Source organism: Amphibalanus amphitrite, unplaced genomic scaffold, assembly GCF_019059575.1.
Source record: "Amphibalanus amphitrite isolate SeventyFive unplaced genomic scaffold, NRLGWU_Aamphi_draft 000742F_arrow, whole genome shotgun sequence".
Classification (NCBI taxonomy): Eukaryota; Metazoa; Arthropoda; class Thecostraca; order Balanomorpha; family Balanidae; genus Amphibalanus; species Amphibalanus amphitrite.
The window spans coordinates 291,211-313,766 of NW_024882236.1; the positions used below are offsets into that span (position 1 = coordinate 291,211).

At 50.7% G+C, this 22,556-nt stretch overlaps 1 protein-coding gene across 1 annotated transcript in view; it reads left to right on the plus strand.

Moving 5' to 3' along the window:
* The window catches only part of LOC122365475 (homeobox protein araucan-like), a 53,702-nt gene extending 39,132 nt beyond the window's left edge, over nt 1-14,570 (plus strand). Inside the window, exon 5 of the mRNA XM_043336716.1 lies at nt 13,328-14,570. Within this exon, the coding sequence (XP_043192651.1) occupies nt 13,328-13,959 (632 nt within the window). The 3' untranslated portion in view covers nt 13,960-14,570. The remainder of the gene's footprint in view (nt 1-13,327) is intronic.
* The last annotated feature ends 7,986 nt before the right edge of the window (nt 14,571-22,556 follow it).

Sequence of the window (22,556 nt, forward strand, 5' to 3'; positions counted from 1 at the left end):
CTCGTAGTGCAAAACAAAGACCACCATTAGACTCCCCGTGACGAGCTGCATCGAATCAATACCCATTTTATGCAAAAATATCAACTTTGAAATTTGACCTTTTTTGACATGACCTTGACCTGACCTCCACCAGAAAGTGACCTAAACCGTACCTGATGGTCTTATAACCAACACCATTGGGTTGGAAATGAAAAACTGTCCATAAAACATGCATCGCACAACCTTAGTAAAGTTGGGTTCATGTGGTGACCCTTGGTGACCTTTGGTGACCTGACCTGTGACCTGACCTGGTATGACCATTGACCAGTGACCTCGAATAGGAACATATGTACTAGACAACTGACGTCTTATCGCTGATTTTCGACAAAATGCGTTTTACTCGGTGTTATAGCGCTTTCCCTAGAAGCCCCGTGAACGGTGAAACATTTTATCTTTGACCTGACCTGTGACGTCATCGGTGACCCCGAGGTCAATGAAATTTGGTTTCCCTCGACAAATTTGACAGGGTGTCGAACGCCGTTTGAATTTTGCGGATCCGTCCAGTAGTTTCGGAGATACGAGGGGGGGGGCAAAAAATAGCCCCCCCCCCCCCACCAGGTCGCGTTATAAACAGACCCCACCAGGGCGCGGGTTAAATGAACTCATCTGCCTCTTTAGGATAATGATCAGTAGACTTAGTCGAACTGTACAATGCTACGGAAGATAAAACTATGTCTAAATCTGGCACACCCCATTCAGGAAAAGCCGTAAGTTTGTTCGCGCCACAGAACATGGGTTTCGTTGGAGCAGCGACTCCGCCCACTTTTCTAAGGCTTCCTTCGAGCCTGGAAGACCGCAAAACGTGTTGTGAAACAAGGCCGAGCGCAGGATTAGCACCATCCTTTCTGACTTCTGTGCGCCTCGGGCTGGTTCATTAGTGCTGAGTGGATTTCCGAAGCCAACTAATTACTGTGACGGTCGTATTTTCTGCAGTAGTTGTGCTAGGTTTACAGAAAAGAATTTCGTCAGGACGGAAACGCAGAAACAGACATCTGTTTTGACATAGTTGTCCGTTACGCAGTTATACATCTGTTATACAGTATCAGTGACACAACTTCAGTCAAAAGCAACCTTATGTGATATTATTTGCGCAATACCGCCCACAGCTAAGTTATTGCAGGCCATTGTTAGAACAGCTCAAATGTGTCTCTCTTCAACGCCTCCAGACCGGTAATACCGGATGTCTTGCTTGATTTTCATTTGTCAGAACGCTGTGCCATTGTGCTACTGCATAATCCTCGAAGACAAATGGCTATCTCTTTTAGCGATAATGCCTTGATATCAACACTTAACACCCTCCTATTCGATGTCAAATTCAGCATTTTTGTTGTCATTCCCAGTGATGCTTATCATACGTAATGCGTTTTTATTCTAAAGCTTTAAGCCAATTAAGGACACATTTAGAAAGAAATACTGCCCATAAACACTTCGACTTCGGTGTAAAACACAGCAAAAACAACGTCGGAATGTGACAACCTGCACGAAGTGTCACAGTTGCGGCTCTTTAGCAAGAGTCGCTAGTTCCTGTTCCTTGACACTGCAGCGCACAGGCACAGCTGGTGGCTGAGGTTTGGGTCCGTGCTCGATGGCTCTCTACCTCATCAGTCACGGTGGCACCTTACATCATTTCGTGTCATCTAGTGAGACCTGTAGTGTCGCTTGAACAGTTGGCTCCACCTCGATGTGGGTCAGCAATATCAATGCCTGTCAACAGAAACAGGATTTCAGTCCACCAAATGTCAGAGGCGCGTCTTGTATCAAAATGCACACGATAATTATATCAAAATACTACCGTCGCTCTCAGCTCACTTCTTCAATCAGCCACCATCACGGAAACTCATCTGGTTACCTGAAGCATATCAAGTCACCAAATGACAGCCAACACACACCATTCCATCTCACACACCTCGCCCCTCGCCATCCCGGAATGCTGCGGCATCCCCCCCCCCCCCGCCCCCGTCCTATCTGTTATTGTGACCGCTCCCGCCCTAGCCCGGGGGGCGTGAGCCCCCTGCACGTGACCCTGTTTGCCCGGCGAGCGCCCCCGGCAATCGGTCGGGCGGGCCCGACTGACAGGCCACGTGCCAATGATCCGGACCGATAGCGCTTATGAAATGGAGACCACGTGGGCGATGCCAGCCACGCTCAGCAGCTGTTGCCTGCTGACTGCTGGTATTGGTGCTGTCATTACCGGTTATACCAAATATTACGACTTAGTTATGGGAAATAGCGGCGTTGCTGAACTATCATCATTGTTTTTTCTAAAACTAAATCGCTTGGACGTTTGATTCCGGCAATGTATGGCAACAGCTGGCATATCAAAATATTGGAGACGCTCACCCAGCACTGTTACTCCCCGGGTTTTCCAAGATGCCTAAAGATACATCGACACCCGGCTTTTCGTGTCTGTCAATGTAATAATTTCCGGCGACGTTCGGCCTCTCTCGGAGCGCGAGGAGCCTCTCTGGACCGCATTTGTTCATATTGTTTCATATTGGTCCGTCTTGGGCCGTCCTGGGATGTTTTGGGCCGTATCAGTTCGTATTGGCCGAGGTCAGTCAGTATTTGGTCTTGTTAGGTCGTGTTGGGCCCATTGGACGACGTTTGATTCATGTTGGTCGTATTGACAGTGCTGGGCGTCTTTGGTCAGTCCCTAACCACTTGTCCAGGCTGGTTAATATTCGGTCACATTGAGTCACAATGGGCCATGTTGTGCTTAACGTGTTTGTCCGTGATTGGCGGTAGGCATTTGACACATTGGCGGTGCTATATAGTCTGCATCGGTTTGCACCGGTTCATATTGGTCCGCCTTGGTCCGCACTGGCCTGCACTGAGCGGCCGGTCACCGTCGCGTTGGCCGGCGGCCGGCGCGGCCGCTCGTCGTGATCGATGAGTCGCTGATGACGCGGACCACCGCATCCGCCGCCACCGACGATCGACGAAATATGGCCGCCGTCGGCGACGCTGGCCGCCCGCGACGCCCGAGGGGTGGCCGTGTCCAGCATCGGGGCTTAGATAGGGGAGAGGTGGCGAGCTCTGTTCAGTGGATCCCGATATCGATAGGCATAAAGATGCACAGCAACGGATTATCATTCGAGTTTTTAGGTTTACTTTATACATATGTCTACATTATTAGACTAGATCCATGCAAAAAAAAACGGAAATCCTGCTAAATGGATGTTTTTAAACTGGAAAATATTCATCTCACACATTTATCTGCTTCACTGACGTGGGATCCGGTAGCCCACAGTGATAACCTACGTCTGGAGTGCACTACTAAACAGAATCAGAGGTGGATTAGCGAGCCAGCAAGAGGAAGGGATGGTTAAGTCACGAGAATAAAGCGGAGCGATAACGACATAAGAGCAAGAGATGAAGATAATTTGAAAAGGGGTAAACAGAAATGAAGTGAGGTTGAGAAGGAGTATGGTGTTTGCACAGCAATATAGCTCCATACATTTTAGTCCGTGGAAGAGAAGGGAGAGAGAGAGAGAGAGAGAGAGAGAGAGAGAGAGAGAGAGAGAGAGAGAGAGAGAGAGAGAGAGAGAGAGAGAGAGAGAGAGAGAGAGAGAGAGAGAGAGAGAGAGAGAGAGAGAGAGAGAGACGGGTTTCTGCACGAGCTCTGCACGAGCCATTGTCGAAACATCACCATTTTGATACAACGGCCTATCTGATTCGCCAGTGCGCCCATTTTTTAGGTGGCCGACACGTTTGTGCAATTACCGGGTATTCAGGAGGCGCGTGTACCGCTGCGTGTAGTCAGTGTTCGACAAGACTGTATCAGTGTGCTTCTGGCGGAAATCGCGGTGGATTGGGAGAAACTAGGAGCCACGGGGCTGGATCAGTGATCAATGATCACCAGCCGGCGCTCTCACTCTGATCACTGTGCTCTCACTCTCTGGCCTCACCCGGCTCTCACTCCGTCCCAGGTGCACAGCCAACCGTTGTAGGATGGTTGGCTCGGGCTGGCCGGCTGACAGACCCTGCAGGCCCGGTGGGCCCGGTGCTGTGTTACGCCCCTTCCCAGCGGGGGGCCCGTTGGCGTGAACCAATCAGGACAGGAGCCGCTATTTCCATCATAAAACACCTTATCGGCTACACGTGTAGCAGCTCTGTTCGCCGGGCGCCGACAATACGGGCCATTCGGCGCCGACATGCGCTGCGAATCTCGCCCTAATTGTGGGCGTCACCTCTGACTGACAGCCGGCCAGGCGGGCCGATTCGTTCCGCCCCGCCACTTACACGCGAGTATCGACGCCGCCGGCCGTTTTGTGATGCTAATAGGGTCGGTAACTGGATCCTGTGGGCGCTGCCTGAGCGCCGCCGCCATGGCGGACGGGCGCAGAAAAACCGATCGCCGCTTTCAGAGCGGATTTCGATCCGCCATGTTCGTTCGGCTCTCATTAAGCCGGTTTTTGCCGGCGATCGGCGGCCGTTCGCGGTTTATTCGGGAGACTGCGACGCCCGAGTCGGCCGCTAGCACTGAGATGTGCTGCGGCACAGTATCACTCCAGGCGTGCGGCCGACAGATGCTCGACAGATCGACAGTCTTTCGCTCTCAGTTTATGATTCTTGCCGTTTTGTACATAGAAACTAAGCACTGATTTCGAAAGATAAGACTTAGTTATAATTTTATCAACCGTTCAATCTTGTATGAGACTCAGTTGTTTCCAAGCAACAACAAAAATATCGTGCAGGCAAGTGTTCATCACTCACAACACAATGAACATTGAACAACACTGCTATGTTTGAAAAAGACCATCTGGTCACACCTGAGACAATTAAACGTACCAGTCCTGATGGAGATTAATCAAATAAACTTAAACCCTCTGTCATGAAAAGTTGCTCTGCACGACTGCTGTCGCGGGGTTACGATGCTATCAACGTATAGAAAGCAGGGATGCGGAGCCGGAGCCGGAGTCGGAGCCGGAGCCGCCGGAGCCGGCATATTTTGCCCGGAGCCGGAGCCGGAGCCGGAGCCGTGAAACAATATAGCCCGGAGCCGGAGCCGGAGCCGGAGCCGCCAAAAAAGGGGGCGACTCCGGCTCCTTTTTATTTTTTGAAGAGGAAAAAAATAATTGACCTAGTTCGGTTTGACAGTACAAAGCAGTAAAACATACAGTACTATTGGTCTCAAGATAAGGGCCCAGGCGACCTGTAGTTTTGATGCGGTGAATACCCTCACCCTAGCCACAACTCGAGTGGGGGTGGCGCTGGCTGGAAGGAGGGGTGCACTCGGCCCGAGTTGTGGCGAGGGCAATAGTATTCACCGCATCAAAACTACAGGTCGCCTGGGCCCTTATCTTGAGACCAGTAGTACGTCATGGGCCATCAAGTGAATGAAAAAAGCCGAATATCCCCAGTATCCCACAGTACGCAATCAACTTCCTGTCTGCTCCTCCCCCCCCCCCACGTCTACTGCATCCCCAGAACATGAGGACCGGTCATCAGGTGACGGCCATTGTTTTGAAGCCAGTGCAGTGGACTGCGACTCCCAGCACCGTCTCTTCCCACCCCCACCCCCACCCCCCAATGCAGCCGAGACGGGTGTCAGCTTACGATGGTTCAGTGAACTCCGATTCGCGGCGACTGCGTTTCCAATGCCATCGCTTCCTAGTCCTTTGTTCCTAGTCCTGTTGAGAAAAATAGCCTTAGTGGTTAGTTGTTATGCAAATACAGAAGCAACGTGTACCAATCTAATTTTTCTTCCACCCGTATTTAATTCATGATTGCATAGGGGATGTACTGAGTCGGAGCCGGAGCCGCCGGAGCCGGAGCCGCCGGAGCCGGACCATTTTACTCGGAGCCGGAGCCGGAGCCGGAGCCGCCATAACATTTCACCCGGAGCCGGAGCCGGAGCCGGAGCCGATTTTTTCTCCGGAGCCGGAGCCGGAGCCGGAGCCGTCTGAAATTTCCACGGCTCCGCATCCCTGAGAAAGGCTTTTCACTGACAGACACGAGTTACTATCAATTGCATAGACATTGTCTGTCGTCCTGTGGCATTATATCGACAGAAAAAGGAGGATTATAGGGCATCTTTTATTACAGAATGGTGATCGATGAAGTAATTTGCTCCAGGGAACAGTTGTTGAGTAGCGAAATGGCGACCGAGACCGACCGAAGATAAAACATGTTCTGTGGTCGACCGCCGAAACGTCTCTGCATGTCTCCAGCATTGTACAGACTTCTTGCCACATCATGTTGCTGCGCCGCATGCTGCACTGGAATTGTTTTCTGGGAGCCCCAAATTAGGAGAAGCTTTGTTGGACGAGTCTGTGTTCACCCACAATGGTAACAACCAGCTGTTTTCGCTGCTGACAATCACCGGAAGCTTTAAATAGTCCACCGACATTGCCATCGCGTATCGCGCCATCTCTCGGAGTAAAAAGCTCAGCCCGGTTGTGGGAGAGAGAGTGAGCCGCACTCCCAGTGCACCGCGCAGCGGCCGTCCATATTGTTTTAGCTAATCCTTGGGTCGTTTGGCGTCCGTACAACGGCTCCCGGTGGACCAAGGCGCGACTTTTTTGTAAGACGAATGGCTATTTTCGACTGAGGAATGGCTGTTTACTTTGGTGGGATTTTCTCTGGGTGGCGAGTGAGGGGAGACGATTCGTCACTCACTGCTCACAGGCAGATGGTTCTCGCCACACAGGGGCGACGACAGGGGTTCTACCGGTGGGGTCAGAGGCGGCGGCAGGGGTCTACTGGTGGGTAATGTAGTGACAGGGGTCTACCTGCAGTGGAGTCAGAAATGACAACAAGCCAGCCAAACATAGAAAATAAGAAATGGCGTTTTAAATCGTATCAGCCTGTCTCATCACGCTCACGTTTACCAATAATGCTTTATCTGTTGGAAAGGTTGTCCTTCACAGCAGCAGCCCTTAGAACGAGGTCACAAATTCATTTAATTGGGCAGATTTATGGGTAAAGCCGTCCAAGCCCGACCAGACCAAATGTGACATTGGATTCCGGCTGGACTTCAGTTCGAATGTCGCTTCGGATGTAGAATGATTTCCAGTCAGAACCTGAGTCGTTCAGCCGAATTCACGTTTCAGACGAATTTTAGCCCAAATTTTGGGATGAACTTTGGTGCGGACATCCGTCCGAATTCCTTTTTTACTCTCAATCCGACTTTCAGCTCACCTTTCGATACGATCTCGGCTAAACTCTCGCCCACACTAGTGGAATTGGTGAATGTATCGATGCGACAGTCGGTCCGATCCCGGCCCATCTCACTTGGACAGACATTTTATCAGTCGAGTCACACGGTGTCCAAACGAGTCCATGGCCACCGACTGTCCCATATAGCAGCCGACCCGGCTTTGTCCGCCGAGTTTCCGGTGTGCATTGTGCTAGCTGGGACGCTGCTCCGACCGTCCTCTGATTTAGAACGAATGACGCTGGTGGCGCGAGCGTGGCCGGCGAATAGAAGTCGACTGGTGTGGAACATTCAGCAGGTGTGAAAGTGAGCCCGGACTCCGGAGACCGGACTGTCAGATGCGAATGGTGTGTAAATCAGTGTGTTCTGTGCCGTTGTGGCTATATTTGTTCGCGTGGTGTTTATCATTTGGTGCGACAGTGTGTGAAAATGTGACGTACTCTGTGTGTGTTGTGGTAGGCGGGATACACACGCCCATTCTGGGGACCTTCGGGTCCAATTGGGTCGCGTTTTTGCAGCATTTGGCTCACGTCGCCGAGCCATTAAATTTAATTTTCCCCGCGCGGCCGCCGACCGTTTACTGAGTGTCGCCGGCGCTGCGGCTCCCCACGCGCGCGCCGCGGCGGCCCCTCTCACGCCCTCCCTTCCTCTCCCCTGGCTCCCCGCTCTCTCGCGCTCGGCGCCGCATTCGCCCCATTCTTCTCTCAAATTCATATGACAGCCGGCTTTTTATTATTCCCTGCGTATCAGCGGCGTTATTTACGGCATCCCTCATTGAAAGTGAGCCTAATGGAGGCCAATCATCCGCCCGACCGTTCGGATGAAGTTGTTGCCTCAGTTATGGCTGCGGCCAAAGTTATCGTCGTCATTAATAGGGGGTACCCAGTGTGACATTATGCGGTGCTGGAGGACATATTTTTCAGTGTCGTTAGGGCGCCCGCGCTGTGGCAGGGCTCGTGGTGCAGTGGCGAGCAGAGACCGTGTCGAGCTGCTGGGTACGGCCGAGCGGCGTCCGCGGCGGGCAGAGCGCGGCACGGTACCGGCAGAGCGCGGCACGGGCACGGCAGAGCGCGGCACGGGCACGACAGAGCGCGGCACGGGCACGGCAGAGCGCGGGCACGGTACCGGCAGAGCGCGGCACGGGCACGGCAGAGCGCGGCACGGGCCCGGAATGAGGATGTGCACCGCTCAAAGGCCGTGGTCCATTGTCGAGCCGCCCCAATTAAGAAATGGCTACAACACCGCCGGCGTCTTTGTGAAGCCGTCTGTGGTAACCAGGTGTGAACAGCCAACAACAAACGAGACCTGTTTTTGTTCCGAGCCCTACAACTTGTTATGGGCCGCAGGACGAGCTCAGCGACAGGAAAGAATGATGTCCGTTTGCATTCATTCGGCCTGGTCAATATTTCCTTCGCGACAGCTCGTGACAATGCTCGTGAAAGAAGTCGAGTAGTTTTACACTTCGAGTTACGGTAATGGGCATTGTTGCTATCAGTTTGACGCAGATCGACACGATTTCCTTCGCAAACTTTCGCCAAATATGGCCCTGGGATCGACGGGACCGCTCGAAACGTCAACCAGGAACAATCCATGTGTAACGCTCAAGAAAGGAAACCCGTGTTTAGCTACTCGGTCATTGTGCAAATGTCCGTCGCTTCCGATTCGTTGCATGTTCAGCTGTCCGTCGTCTTAATCATGTTGTCATTCCGGCATTTGCGCCTTTGCCTATTGGCATTAGCTTAAGCCTCAGTGCACCACTTTGCGTCTTGTTTTACTAAGCTCTGCTAAGCACTGCTCAAACACACGTGGATGACTGTCCAGAGCTGAGCTCGACTCGCAGTGGCGTCTCCAGGGACCAGGGCGGGGAGGCAGCGACACACCGAAGCTATCATCCCTCGAGCTCATGTGACCGACGCGACAAGGGGTTGGCGGCGCCCGCCCCTCGCGTCCCTCCCTGCCCGGCCGGAGGGCAGCTGTGAGCTGGGCCTGCGTCCGTCGCGCGGTCCGGAGTCACGCTATAACTGTTATCGCCATATCTGGCCACAGTGGCGGCGCCAGATGGCTAGCTCCCACACTGGAGAGAGAGAGAGAGAGAGAGAGAGAGAGAGAGAGAGAGAGAGAGAGAGAGAGAGAGAGAGAGAGAGAGAGAGAGAGAGAGAGAGAGGGAGAGAGAGCCGTCAGCGCTGTGACCAGTGGGGGGTGCCGGCTGCTGCCCACGGCCGCTCCTAATAGCCTTTTGAGAGCCCTCGGTCCCGACTGTGAGCTCATGTGTGACAGACTCAAAAGCTGGGACGTTCAGACACCTACAGACGTTTTTGGTAGGTGATAGGAATGCACAGCTTCATTTTAATCGATAAATAATTGAGGCTCGAGTTGAGTTCGAGCTTCTGATTCTTCAAGAGGTCATAACTCAGAAGACAGGACGATTGTCACAGGAGGTCTGACCCTGATGGTGCATGATGACAGTCCTGAAAAACGTCATATCTGACAGTTCCTAGGAAAGCCAAGGAACGACCGACTGAAGGTCAGTATCTGACGGGTCCCAGGACCGGTGGTCAGTTCTATCGACTCCTAAGACGGGCTTTCAGTCCTGACGGCTCCCAGGACTGGAGGTCAGTTTTGACGGCTCCCAGGGCCCGTGGTCAGTCCTTACGGCTCTGAGATGCAACCAGAGGTCCCTTCTGACGGCTGCCAGGACCAGCGGTCAGTTTGAGCGCTCCCAGGGCCGTTGGTCAGTCTCCGATGGCGGCCCGGGCCGGCAGCGCGACCGCCTGGCGCCACCGTCTGACAGTTGCGCTGTTTTTGTCGCCAGTCTGCGTCGTTTTTGTCGCCGGCCATGTCCGTTGTTTAACCGCGTGCACGGCTAGTAGTGCATGAATATCGGAATAATTAGCCACTCTCGGGACAGCCGGCTGTGTCGGGCCCTTAGTAGCGCTGGTTCAGATAAAAGAAGAACAAGGATCTTGGGACGTGACTTGTTAATTTACTGCTGCTGTTACATGCTATTAAATGGTGACTCCGTATAAAGAATACTTGTTAGAGTTTTCTAAGGAGTTCTTTTGTTACGTTACATTCCAAAAGTGGCTCATACCTATGGCATGGATTTGACTCAGGGTGCTGTTTAGCGTTCTTTTTGTGTTGCATTATAGCTTGTAACTGCTTTTCCATCGGGTATAAATACAATGGAGACACAGAGAGCCATACAATGGAGACACAGAGAGCCAGGGTGATCAGCGCGCATACAAATGCCGTTCGGGCGAACCATTTTACGTCCGGGGATAGAGCGGCCGGCTTACGGACATTAGGCGATTCCGCTCACGAATAACGGTCCATTAGCTGATGAAAAAAGGCGGAGGAAAGGGGAAACTGCGGACAAGAAGCGGCTATTAGGTCGCAGGAAAGGCCGCAAGAGTGTCACCTCCGTTCAGTTTAGCAGTATGCTTTGCTCTTTTCTCTCTGCATTCATGATCTGGTGGCAGTTGTCAGGTCAAACATCGATTGCAAGGGATTGGCGATCAAACGGTTTTCTTGTTAGTATTATTTGGTTCCGGTTGATTTTTAAATGTTAACCCGCGCGGGGCTGGGGTCTCCAGCCAAACGCGCGGGGCTGGGGGTGTAAATTTTACCCCCCCCCCCCTGTTATCTCCCGAACTAATGGTCCGATTTGGAAAATTCAAACGCCAATCGAAAGATCTCATCACGAACGACTAAACACATGTACTTAATTTATAGTTTGAGGTCAAGGTCAAGGTCAGGTCAAGGGTACAAATTGCAAGTTCCTACAGTATCGGCCTTGCACCGTAGTTGCCGAAGAATGGAGTCATGGACTGAGACTGATTGCCCAAAACGTGTTCTTAGGCTACCAAGACAATATTCGTTGCATACAATATCATTCAGAGGTCAAGGTCAAGGTCAGGTCAGGTCAGGTCAGGTCACCAAAAACAAAATATAGAAAAGGGCATGTGCGACACATGTTTTATGGGTGATTTTACTCATAGAATTCAATAGGCACACTCAATAAGTGATATGGACCACCTCTGGATGAATTTCAGGTCAAGGTCAGGTCAAGGTCAGGTCAAGTGAGGTCAAATTTAAAGTTGGTTGTTAAGGCCTAAAAAGGTGTCTATCAGATGCAGTTTTTCACGGCAAATCGAATGGTGCTATTTTTGTTTCCGTACGAGGTCTACCAAAAAAAATCATTTTTAAATTTTTTTGTATGTCGTGACGTCATAAAATGTTTAATAACTCCCACATTTTTGAACCGGTTCTTCTAAAAATTGGTATGTAGGTGCACATAGAGCACTTCTCTGACATATATTCCGGTTTTTCCGATACACTCAAAATTTTGGATTTTATAATTATTTTCCCAAAAAAGTATGTTTTTTGAAAATTTTTGGCCAAAATTCAAAATTTTCAAAAAACCGAGATAGCCATTTGATAGACAAAGTAGAATTACGTATAACCTTTTTTGTTACGTCTTGATTCCTTTAAAAATGAAGATGTTAGCGGCGTTTGAAATTTTGCCGTTTTTGAGGCGAACATGGCGAACATGACGTCACTAAAACGTCAATTTCTCAAAAAAAATCCGATGTATTTCGCTCAAATTTTCAGGGAACGTGTCAAATTGATGTAAGAAAAGGTACTAAAAGTTTGGTTTTTGAGATCTTGCAAAAATTCGCGAGGGGGGTAAAATTTACCCCCCAGCCCCGCGCGGGTTAAGAAACGTATCATCCTTATTAACATTTATGAATCAGAACACTAAGATAAGCTTCTATGGCGATTTTACTCATGTTGATGGCATTAATTTGGCATTAGCAACAAGGAAAAGTGTTACTAAGCGGCTAAGCTATCGCTGTGTCGTAAGTCATTAGATATTGTCTAACAAGGAACTCCTGTGCGCTCTGTCCGCTCTCACGACTTCTATCAAACTTCTATATTTAAGCCCACCAAACCACAACTATGCATTGCCTAAATTGGCAGTATCCTTCAGATAACATTCGTCAATCAGCCTTAGAAACAGCAAAACTTTACTCCAGTCAATAAAACAACCAAACCTAACGCACCTACATATAGCATAAAGCATTGCAATGACTTCCAGTAATGGATCATTCAGTTTATCAGTAACTCAAAACGATCGCAAAGCTGCATGTTCACTCAACTGTCCTACAATAAGTTTTCATCAGAAATGGTTCCTGTCTTTGCTCGGTATTTTTGCATGGTAGCCACCATTTATTCAATGTTCACAAGCCACATGTCATTGGCTGGGAATGGGTGAGATAACAAAATCATTTCATCGGCAATATTTTATACCACATTTAGATCATCAATACATATATGTATGGAAGAAATATGGATGCGTATATTTTGCTAAAGAACCGGAATAGCAACGCATGTCAGGTAATCTGGATGTAATGCAACGTTAAATTGCTCACATTTGCTCCGTGGATTAGACACGGCTTCCGGACACGATACCACTCAACCCTCACGTGACAGATACCAGCCCTCAGGACATTCGTGACCTGCACATGACATTCCGTGACATATCCCGTTACATTCCGTGACACATTCGTGACTCTCTGTGACGTATCCGTCACGTTCTGATGACGCCTTTTGCTGACACACGCATGTCGCATGTCTGAGCCACGTCGGGTGTGTGTGGTTCATGCGTCAGAGGAGTGACCGGCAAAGTGCGTGCGCGGATCGATCGCCCTGGGACTAGGACTGAGATGAGCGGTCGATTGTGGTCGCGCTGCCTTCAGACAATGCTGGGAAGTCGCTATCGGTGTGGGTGTTGACACAGCAGTCATTTGATGGATGGCGACAACACTCAGCTTCCGGCAATGGAGCTGCTTGCTATGGGATGTGGCATGAGGCAATGCCTCTCTGTAGAGCAGTATGTCCCTTGTTTTTCGTCTTGGACGATATGAAAGTTACACAACTAACACTTGTGTTAACGATGGAAGTGTATTTGCTATGAGGTTAAATTCTCCCACACATGATTGCTGGACTTGATCTCTTTTCCGAACATCATCATCCCACTTCATCACTCGTATCTATGTTGTATCACCGTACGCCGTCTCACTCCTGCATTCATCACATTCAACTAACTCATCCCGTCTTTTGTTCCAGAAGCTGCGGAGGACTCTGTTCGAATCAGCGACCGGGAGAGCTCGAACGGCAGCATCTCGCCGGGCGTGTCCGAGGTGGGAGAGCCGAGCACGCCCTCCAAGCCACCCCCTCCTCCCAGCCCCCCGCCCGCCTCCGCCTCCTCCAAGACCGAGGACACGCCCAAGCCGCGCATCTGGTCCCTGGCTCACACGGCCATGTCCGGTAGTGAGCGGCCCAGCCTGCTGCCTCCTGGGTTCCCGCCGCTACCTAAGATCACCTCCAGCCATGCGTCGCCGTTGTACCCCTACTCGTCGGCGTTCAGCCCCCTGAAGCCGTGGCTGGGCCGCCCATACCCAGTCAGCTCTCTGGCGGCGCTCGGTGTCGGCGCGCTGGGCCCGCTGACCGCCGCTGGCAGGGGCCTGGCGCAGGTCAGCACGGTCAGCAGCTCAGCGCTGACCGAGGCGGCGTCAGCGGCGGCGGCGGCGGCGGCTTCGGCAGCAGCCGGGCCGCCACCGCCCGCGCCGCGCTCCCCGGCACTGGCTCCAGCGTCTCCGGGAGCGGCTCCGCGCGCGGCCCTCTCCCCCAGAGAGCGATTCTCCGTGTCCGAGCTCTGCAGGAAAGAGGATGAAGGCGAGAGGAGGTTGCGGTTCTGATGGGGTGTTGTCTGATGTGTGGATGTGCAGAGCGGTGCTGGCACGCGACAGCGAGAGGACGGGACGTTCGTGAGCGGAGTTGTGCCACCTCAGCTTCCGGGAGAACTCCGGGGCACTCCTAGGGCGTTCCGGGGGCGCTTCCGGGGAGTTTCGTGGGCGTTCTGGGCGCGGCCAAGCGGCGGTTGTGCCCGAAATTTGGTGGTGAAATGTTAGCCAATCGCGCGAAGTCGCGAGCGCCAGTGCGAAGGTGGCACGTCTCGCTGAAACGCCCAGGGCAGATCCGCGCGGCGATCCGCGAGCCTGACCTGACCTGACCTTATGTGGCCGCGCGCGTTGGCGGCGCTCCTGCCGCTCCAGTATTGGACAATAGTCGGGCGAGTGGTGGGCAGAGTGTGTTTGTATGACCCGGTTACCAGCCGAACCCTCATTGATATTAGCTTATGCTTGTTGTGGTATGACCCGTGCGTGCACATTTACTGGCCTCGTTTGCAGTTCGGTTTTGTTTTGTTCTTGTTTCTGTAGATAACACATACGGATCAACACGTCGGTGTATCTATTTACTGTTTTGTAATGCTGTATATGGAAATAAATATACTATATTGTCTTTTGGAGTTCATTGGTTTCAGGCCGACTGATTTGTATTCAAAGTATGTAACCTATTTTAGGGGTTATAAGACAAAAATGTTACTTCCCAACAACTGGGTCCTGTGACCCGATTGTAAAACTATTTTCACTGGTTGCTGTGAATGTGATCTTAGTGTTGTTTAAAGCATAAAGTACATGTGTTGCCATTTGCCACTAAGCCGAGGAAGTTTCTTCAATTCCAAAACGTAAAGTTTACAAGGACAGTTTTACAGCCATAACTTCTTTCCAATAAACGCCATCATGTATGATTGGCTTTACAACATGCGCGTAAGCTTCCTCCGAACAGGAACTTCAACAATTAACCGTTGCTGGCTATCGGCTGTACCTAATCTGTATGACGCTATTCACGACAAAGGTGTGCAATGTTTTCCTTTACATTTTACCTCGTGCCACTAAAGAATATCAAGTTTAATCAGTGTCGACCTGACGTGCTTACATACCTACCACTGACCACCAGAGCTCCTTCAGTTTTGAGGAAACGAGAGATGCAGCAAGCTAGATAAGATTCGTGTGATATGTGTAAAGAATTCAATCACATCTTCTCTAGTCAACATGAATGCCAGTAAACAGCATCATGTAACTAATAACCCGTTCCTCGGTCAAAATACTGACGGTCGTTTTATCTGCCTTGCAATGTTCATGTGCTGGAAATGGCAAACACCACATGAGCAATGTGACGAAATAAGTAAGATTGTAAGGTAACATTTGAAGTGGCAGACATGCTAGGCCTAATAAATCACATAATGAATAACAAGGGATTTGGGTGAAAACTTGTAGACAGTTCCTCATGAGTCACGAAGCGGAAAATGTGCGAGTTTTCTTGTTTGCAAATCCCCTGTTCCGTGTTGCGGCTCAGAAGTTGCGCCTTTTCATTAACTGCCGACTCACGGACACATCAATTTAACAAGCTAACAAAGTTGCACATAATAAGTGCAGTTAACCTGTCACATCAAGGCGCAAGCAAATGGAAACGGTGACGCAAAACAGTGGAAATAAGCACTGATAAAAATTCCATAAAATGCAATGTGCGGCCGTAATGGCACCGACAACTTAATAAAAAATGGACTTTCTTGCCTTAACGATATCTGTTGGTCAGGACGGCTAGTTAAAAACAGGCCATCGGTGAGGAATGAGGATGGTAGGCACTCAGATAAGTTCCAGCTATCACTCTTACCAGCACGGCGTCGTATCAGCGCTTGGGTCGGATGTTTCATGCTGTCAGAATCTACGTCAAAACCTGTGTCAGACACTATGTCAAACTCTGTGTCAGAAGAACTTGTGTCAGAACCTATGATTGAGTCAGCGCCTGAGTTAGTCCCTGTGTCACCTCTATGTCAGCCCCTGTGTCACTCTCGATGTCAGTATCGGCGTTCACGTGCCGCCGGCGTGACCTCTGACCTTTTCCAACTCGCCCCGCCTCGGACAGCTCTGATTGGAGAACACGTGTCGAACATGGCCGACCGTGTATCTCAGCCGGCCTAACCAATGCGCATTAGCGTGCTAACAGCTCATCCGCGGCCCTGCCGCAGCTCCGCTCAAGACAATGGGCGGTGTCGGCTAGCCGTAAAACGCCGCGTTTTAGAGCACCAATTGATGGCGTCACACCAGCACGGAGTCCGCGAGGGCTCGACTGATCAGGAATGTGTGGGTCGAAAGACGAGTCTCGGCGCGCAGATTACGGCTGGGAGGAGATCTCTCCGGCACAGAGAACGATGGAATTCGATCTCGGGGGCGTGCCTGAATCGGCTGGGCAGAGGGCGGTGTGCCATTCGGTACGACAGGCGATGCTGAAATGGCCCGCGCCCGCTCGCCCGGCCGATTGAGCAGTGGAACACGAGACGGGGCGTCGGTCCATTGAAGAGTGGAAAAATCTTTCCGGGAGAGCCTATCGTTGAGTCGCGAGCAAGGAAAGAGGAATGGCGAACCTCGTAAAAGAGTACCTACGTTTTAAATTCTGATTCATCTTCCTTTTGTTCATACCTCACTTTCCAAAACAGAATCATAAAAATTATTATGTGTCAAAAATATGTCATCGCTTTCCTCACGTAACTTAACATCTCGGGCTTGTGACACATCTAACCAAGGCACAATAAAGAAAACATGGAAACAATGAAGTAGATGCCCGGTTTAGGTCGTATTTTATCGGTAGATGTAGGAACTGCTCCCGTGCTCACCACCTTTTCAATTTACTTCCTTGATTGCGGCCATAAACAACGGTTCATTTGTATGCATTCGTCGAAAGGATACAGCTGCCGGGTAGCACTATCAATTTACAATCAAATAGCGTTAAATGGCTTGCAGGAGATAAAATACAGCGAGAATGAAAGCCAGCTTGATTCGAAATTAGTCGTAAATACAGCTGTGAGGGCGGCGAACGGTTGAAGGGAGTCGGATTATCTGGCTTTCTTTTGAATCACCGACATCAATATCAGCAGAATATCCCAACCGAGAAAAGCAGTCAAATCATGAGGATGCGAGTGAATTATGGATCCGGTTATTTGGTTTATCTGAACGGTTAAAACAGAGAGCCCCAACCGTGAAGCATCTTGAAAGAACGCTGCAGTAATGGGGTTTAAAACAAGTCAACAAAACATCTGTGACCTTAAACAGCATCGATCGTGATGTTTTCGCTAACCCTCGACGTGTTGCCTACTAAAATAAGGATAAAGACGCTCCCAATTTCGAATCGAAACTTACTTGATTGCCGGAGTGCACTAACTATATAGTGGGCACGAGAGAATCTCCGAGAAGAGCAAAACCCCCAGGGGGAGAGAGAGAGAGAGAGAGAGAGAGAGAGAGAGAGAGAGAGAGAGAGAGAGAGAGAGAGAGAGAGAGAGAGAGAGAGACAGAGACAGAGAGACAGAGAGACAGAGACAGAGAGACAGAGAGACAGAGAGACAGAGACAGAGAGACAGAAGAGACAGAAGAGACAGAAGAGACAGAGAGACAGAGAGACAGAGAGAGAGAGACAGAGAGAAAGAGAGAGAGAGAGAGAGAGAGAGAGAGAGAGAGAGAGAGAGAGAGAGAGAGAGAGAGCAGAGAGCAGAGAGCAACCCGGGCGCCCCTCACGCCCCCATATGACACGGTCCTGTGTCGGTGACACGCCAGGCTTTGTGTCATTGTCCCGGCGACAGTTGCGCCGCGACTGGCTCAATAACGGCGCAGGGCTGACAGGTGGCGCAGCGGCGCAGGGGCAGACGCGGCGCCGAGGTGACGTGGCGAGGCGCAGAGGGCAGCGCAGCTTTTTAATATGTTCCCCTCGCAACACAAAGTAACACATGTCTGTGAGAGGCGTGTCGTGAATGACGTCAAAATGACGTCATTGAGCCTTGAGGTACGGGAGAGGAAAGGCTATCGCTGAATTGTGATCGCTGATGAGGACATTCGATAGGCCACTCTTTGCCGTAGTTTAAAGGTCACCGCATTGAGCTCAAACACCTCTGCTCACTGCACAGAGTGCGTTGGCATACCTACATCAATTGTTTGCTCGAGGATGAATATCTTATACCCAACGCACGTGGATGGCAGTGTCCGAATCCGCCCGTATTGCAACATACATCGACTGATCGTCGTCCCACTGAAAGCTGATCCATTGTCGATCGGCTCCTGTCTCGATCAGCGCATTGTTCTGTCAGGCACTGACATTGCGCGACACCTACAATTGCTCGCGGTGACACTGCAGCTGTCACAGATCTGTCAAAGCGACATCACACGAAATCTGGACACAAGAGAAGGAAGTGGAATTTGTGCACGCACGTAAAAATGAATAAATGTACTATAAATGTAGATGTTACAGTTTTCAAAACTGTGCCACAGCTCTATTGTTTTTCGTTTTACCGTGGATCGATCTGTTGATAAATTGGTGTTGGGTTATTACAGTTAAATAAGTAAATAAAAATGTTTCACTTTTGAATTGTGGCACTGAATAGCTCACCACTTGCAGAAATGCTAAAAAAATGTGTGCATTCCACTTATGACAAAGTCTGCATGATTTGACGTCCGCATTGCAGCTGACCAGATAGACGTCGTTAAACTAATCCCTGCATTTTCCTGCGCTGTATAAAAATCCATTCTGAATCGATCGATGTGTGAGCTAGGGTGGTCGTTTACATCGTGGGACAATTTGGTCGCTCGGCTGACGGCAGCTCACACCTCGGCACCGGGTGCTCGGCAGCTGCAAAGAATGGTGTCAGACGTTTTGCTAACATACAGAGCCTGTGGCGATTGATGGTGCAGTCTACGCCATCGATCAGTCCTGCCGAGCCAGTCGGCGGCGGCGCGCAAAATCGGGCCTCGCCAGTCAAGGACGGAGGAGCGCCTAACAAAATAATGGTGCGTCACTGGATCATACTTACCTTTAATTTCCTGGAAAATACTCTCTCTTATATCTTCACTGGACAAGTTTTGTTGCACTGAAGTCGCACGATCGAACTCGTTAGCTCTCCGTCACCAGACTCCACTCACTTCTACATACGTCACTTTCCATGTCCTTTCTCTGTAAGTCATCAGAACACACTTGTTCTACCTAAACGTCATTAGAATGATGGCTCACAATTACTTCTGGGAACCTCGTGAAAGCTTCTCAACGGTGTTTGCATCATTGCACTCGCTCCGCCGTAAATCCGGCGAAGGCTTCGAGCAAATACAAGATCCTATGCGGAAGAACGAAAGATGGATCTTTTCAATGTTGACAGAGAATACAAGCCTTCAGCAAATGCACCTGTACTTATTTTCGAAACTTTCGAATTTGCAGAACATTGACTATACTCGTCAGCATTTTAACTACCTCCCTGACATTAGTTCCGGTTGCTTACAGTTCTCACGACATGGTCTGCAATGTTCAGTACGCCACCGGGCCGTGGGAGCTCTCCCGAGAATCCCCCTGTGTGTTCTCTGCCAATAGTGTCGGTCCGTCGACCTGACCCGACCGGTGTAACACGGCTTACAAACGGGCGTCGAGCCACATCACAGTCGCCGGCATGACGAGGCAGCCGACGTTGCAGGTGATCCGGCGCGGCGGTCAGTATCTGCAGGTCAGCTAACGGCTGCGGGTCACGGGGGACGACTGACGATGGTGGCGATGGGAAGGAGCTGAGAGACAACTGGGACACGTGGCTTGTGGTCGCTCTGCATGTGGAATGTTAGTGAGCAGTGGCAACAATCTCTCAGAACTAGAAACTGGATCTTGCAGTTGTCGTTTGCATCTCTCGCTCAAAACACAGTAGCTCGGAACTCTTGATCAAAACTGTCACTAGGAAAATTTGATTTGAAATGTCGTAAAAATTGCCGATCGGACTTGTCCATCTCAACCGTCCTGCTCATCACACCCCCGCCGAAGTCTCACCCAAAAGTCACTCAGTTGTCTGTGGCCAAGGACTGTTGGTCGCTGTCACTTGCCATTGAGTCGGCCGCCCTCGCCGTGAATTTTATCGGACCGTTGTCCAAACAGTTGCTGTTGGCTGACGCTCGTATAGCGGTTGATTAAGACGTTCCGCGACAGGATGCGCCATTAATTGCCCCGGTGTTTTTGTCGTGCCATCCGGCGGCGGACAGTACGCTGGGAATGTCACTGGGGTGCCACTTTTTGTCGACATGCAATGTGACGGCAGCGGCCCACTGACGCCACTGCCAGAAATGGCATACATTTTGAAGACTTTGATGACTGACATCTTCTAACACCTCGAAATAAAGCGATGTCTCTTGACACCTTCCTAGCAGACGATATACGACCAGACGATAGCAGACGATATACTCGTACATATAAGCGGGGGCAAAGCACAACTCATTCGTCGCATAATATAGACGAATTAATAGCAGATTAATGCGAATTTCAAATGATCTATTGGCATTCAATCGTACTTCCTAATCAGCTTGCTCTCATTTCTAGGTTTTCCTTCTCTGTTCTTATCATCTCCTCATATCACATTATCACCTCATCTACACCATATTCCAACTTTCCCAGGGCGTCCTGTGCGCCACCCACCAAGTCCAGCATGCTCGCCCCTCGAATGCACGGTGGCCGGCTCCGGCTCCGCACCGGCGTGCCTCACTAATGAATGATGGCTGCGAACGGCCAATCCACAGCACGACAAAAATCCGCCCGATATGACGGCGATACACGGCTGCAGGCGTCAACATTGCAAACGCCTGTACTCAGTGCTGATTGCCATCGCCGGGTTTCTGCAGCCGAGCGGGGGCCCGTCAGGCGGCTATACAGCAGCGCAGGGAGCCAGTCTAACAGCAATACAGCAGAGGAGGGACTTGCAGTCAGACGGCAATACCAAAGGCAGCGAGGCCAAAGTATGAAGACAGCGAGTAACAGCTGCCGAGGGACCCAGACAGACGGACAACCAGATGTATCGAAATTCGAAGCCAAGCAAGACAGCAAGACACAGATGTGGCAAATTCCGTCAGACATCAACTCAGCCATGGTGGGACCATTCAGGGTTCAGAGTGTCCGAAACAGTTCTGGCGGGTGACAAACAGCAAAAGTCAGCAATGCCAGACCGCCAGACAGCCAGGCATAGTCATACTAGGTTTTTAGACGGTCAGCCATAGCTATGTCACGCCGTCAGACACACCTGACGGGCTGCAGACAGCCGACCACACGCAACTCTACTGTTTCCGCTAGTATGACGTCACCACATGACGCCTCTGATGACGTCAGATGATCACTCGATCGAGCCGGTACATACATACATCTTATGTCTCAATCCACGTGGCAGTGCGGATCCCTGGAGACATATCCGTCACTTTATATTCCGCTCCCGCCCGGCGTCATATTTTTTATCGCTAATTGCTTTTTCTTGTCGCGAGCTTTTTACCGGGGGAGGGTGCGGCGTCGCGCGATGCCGGTGGGGCCACTGCTGCCGCGGCCCGGTGGCGCGTGGAGAGCGGACCGATGTGATCCAGTCGCATCGTATCGGTAGGAGGGATTGGAATGGAGAGCTAACTACCGTGGGACAGGAGTGGAAGGATGCGGTTTAGTTGGGAAATGGGTGGGCTCACAAGGTTGCTGGTGGTCGCAGTAGCCACCGGAACTCTCAGTTGACGTACATATGTATGTTTGTACATGCACAAACGTTTCACTCAAAAGGTGCGCGCGTTGTCTCTCTAGACACACTTTGACGTGGAACTTCCTGTGAAGCTCTTCCTACATTACATCACCAGCGTGAACCATTCATCACTAACGTGAACTACTGGGGAGTTTTCCTCTGAGTTTTCCTCATTTATCGCTGATTGATTTCACTCTGTCAATTTATCAAACATTAAAATGACATGTAAAATTATTGGTTTCACCTATCCGTCAAAATTCCTGGATTTAGATCACATCTGAGACTCATTTGCTAACAGAGCCCAGTACTAACTACCTTCCAGAGTCTTGTAGCCGCTGATCAGCTGAATCCTATCCCAAAATTTAGGGTAACAAGGCAACCCAGCACCATGCACAATGCCAAACTCATCCCTGTATCTGGTATCAACTATGTACTACCAACCAACCATGCCCCCTAGTAAAAAAAATCGTTGGTCAGCAACACATCTTACACCTGTTCTGGCTATGCCACAGCCCAGTTCTGAGCACCATCGTACCCAGTGCAGCTGAGCCTATTCAGATGCGACTCGGGCCCTATCCTCTCACAGCGTCCGCCCCTTCTCAGGGGAGCCGGAATGGTAATAGAAAAATAAAGTGCTGCCGAGTGGTAAGCAAGATTGATTGGGGTCTGGACGCGGTGATTTATTCGGTGAGAAGGAGAGGTGCGGTGATAGAGGTGATTAGGGAGCGGCGATCGCTGTTCGACTGCAGCCGGATCAATGACGTCCTGACGTGATGACGCGGTGACGTGATGACGTGATGACGTGATGACGCTAGGACGTAGGGATCGGGAATAAGCCAAAGGTGTTGGCAATAGTGCTTTAATTGAGGAATCAATCTGAGACAGAGTGGCAAATCC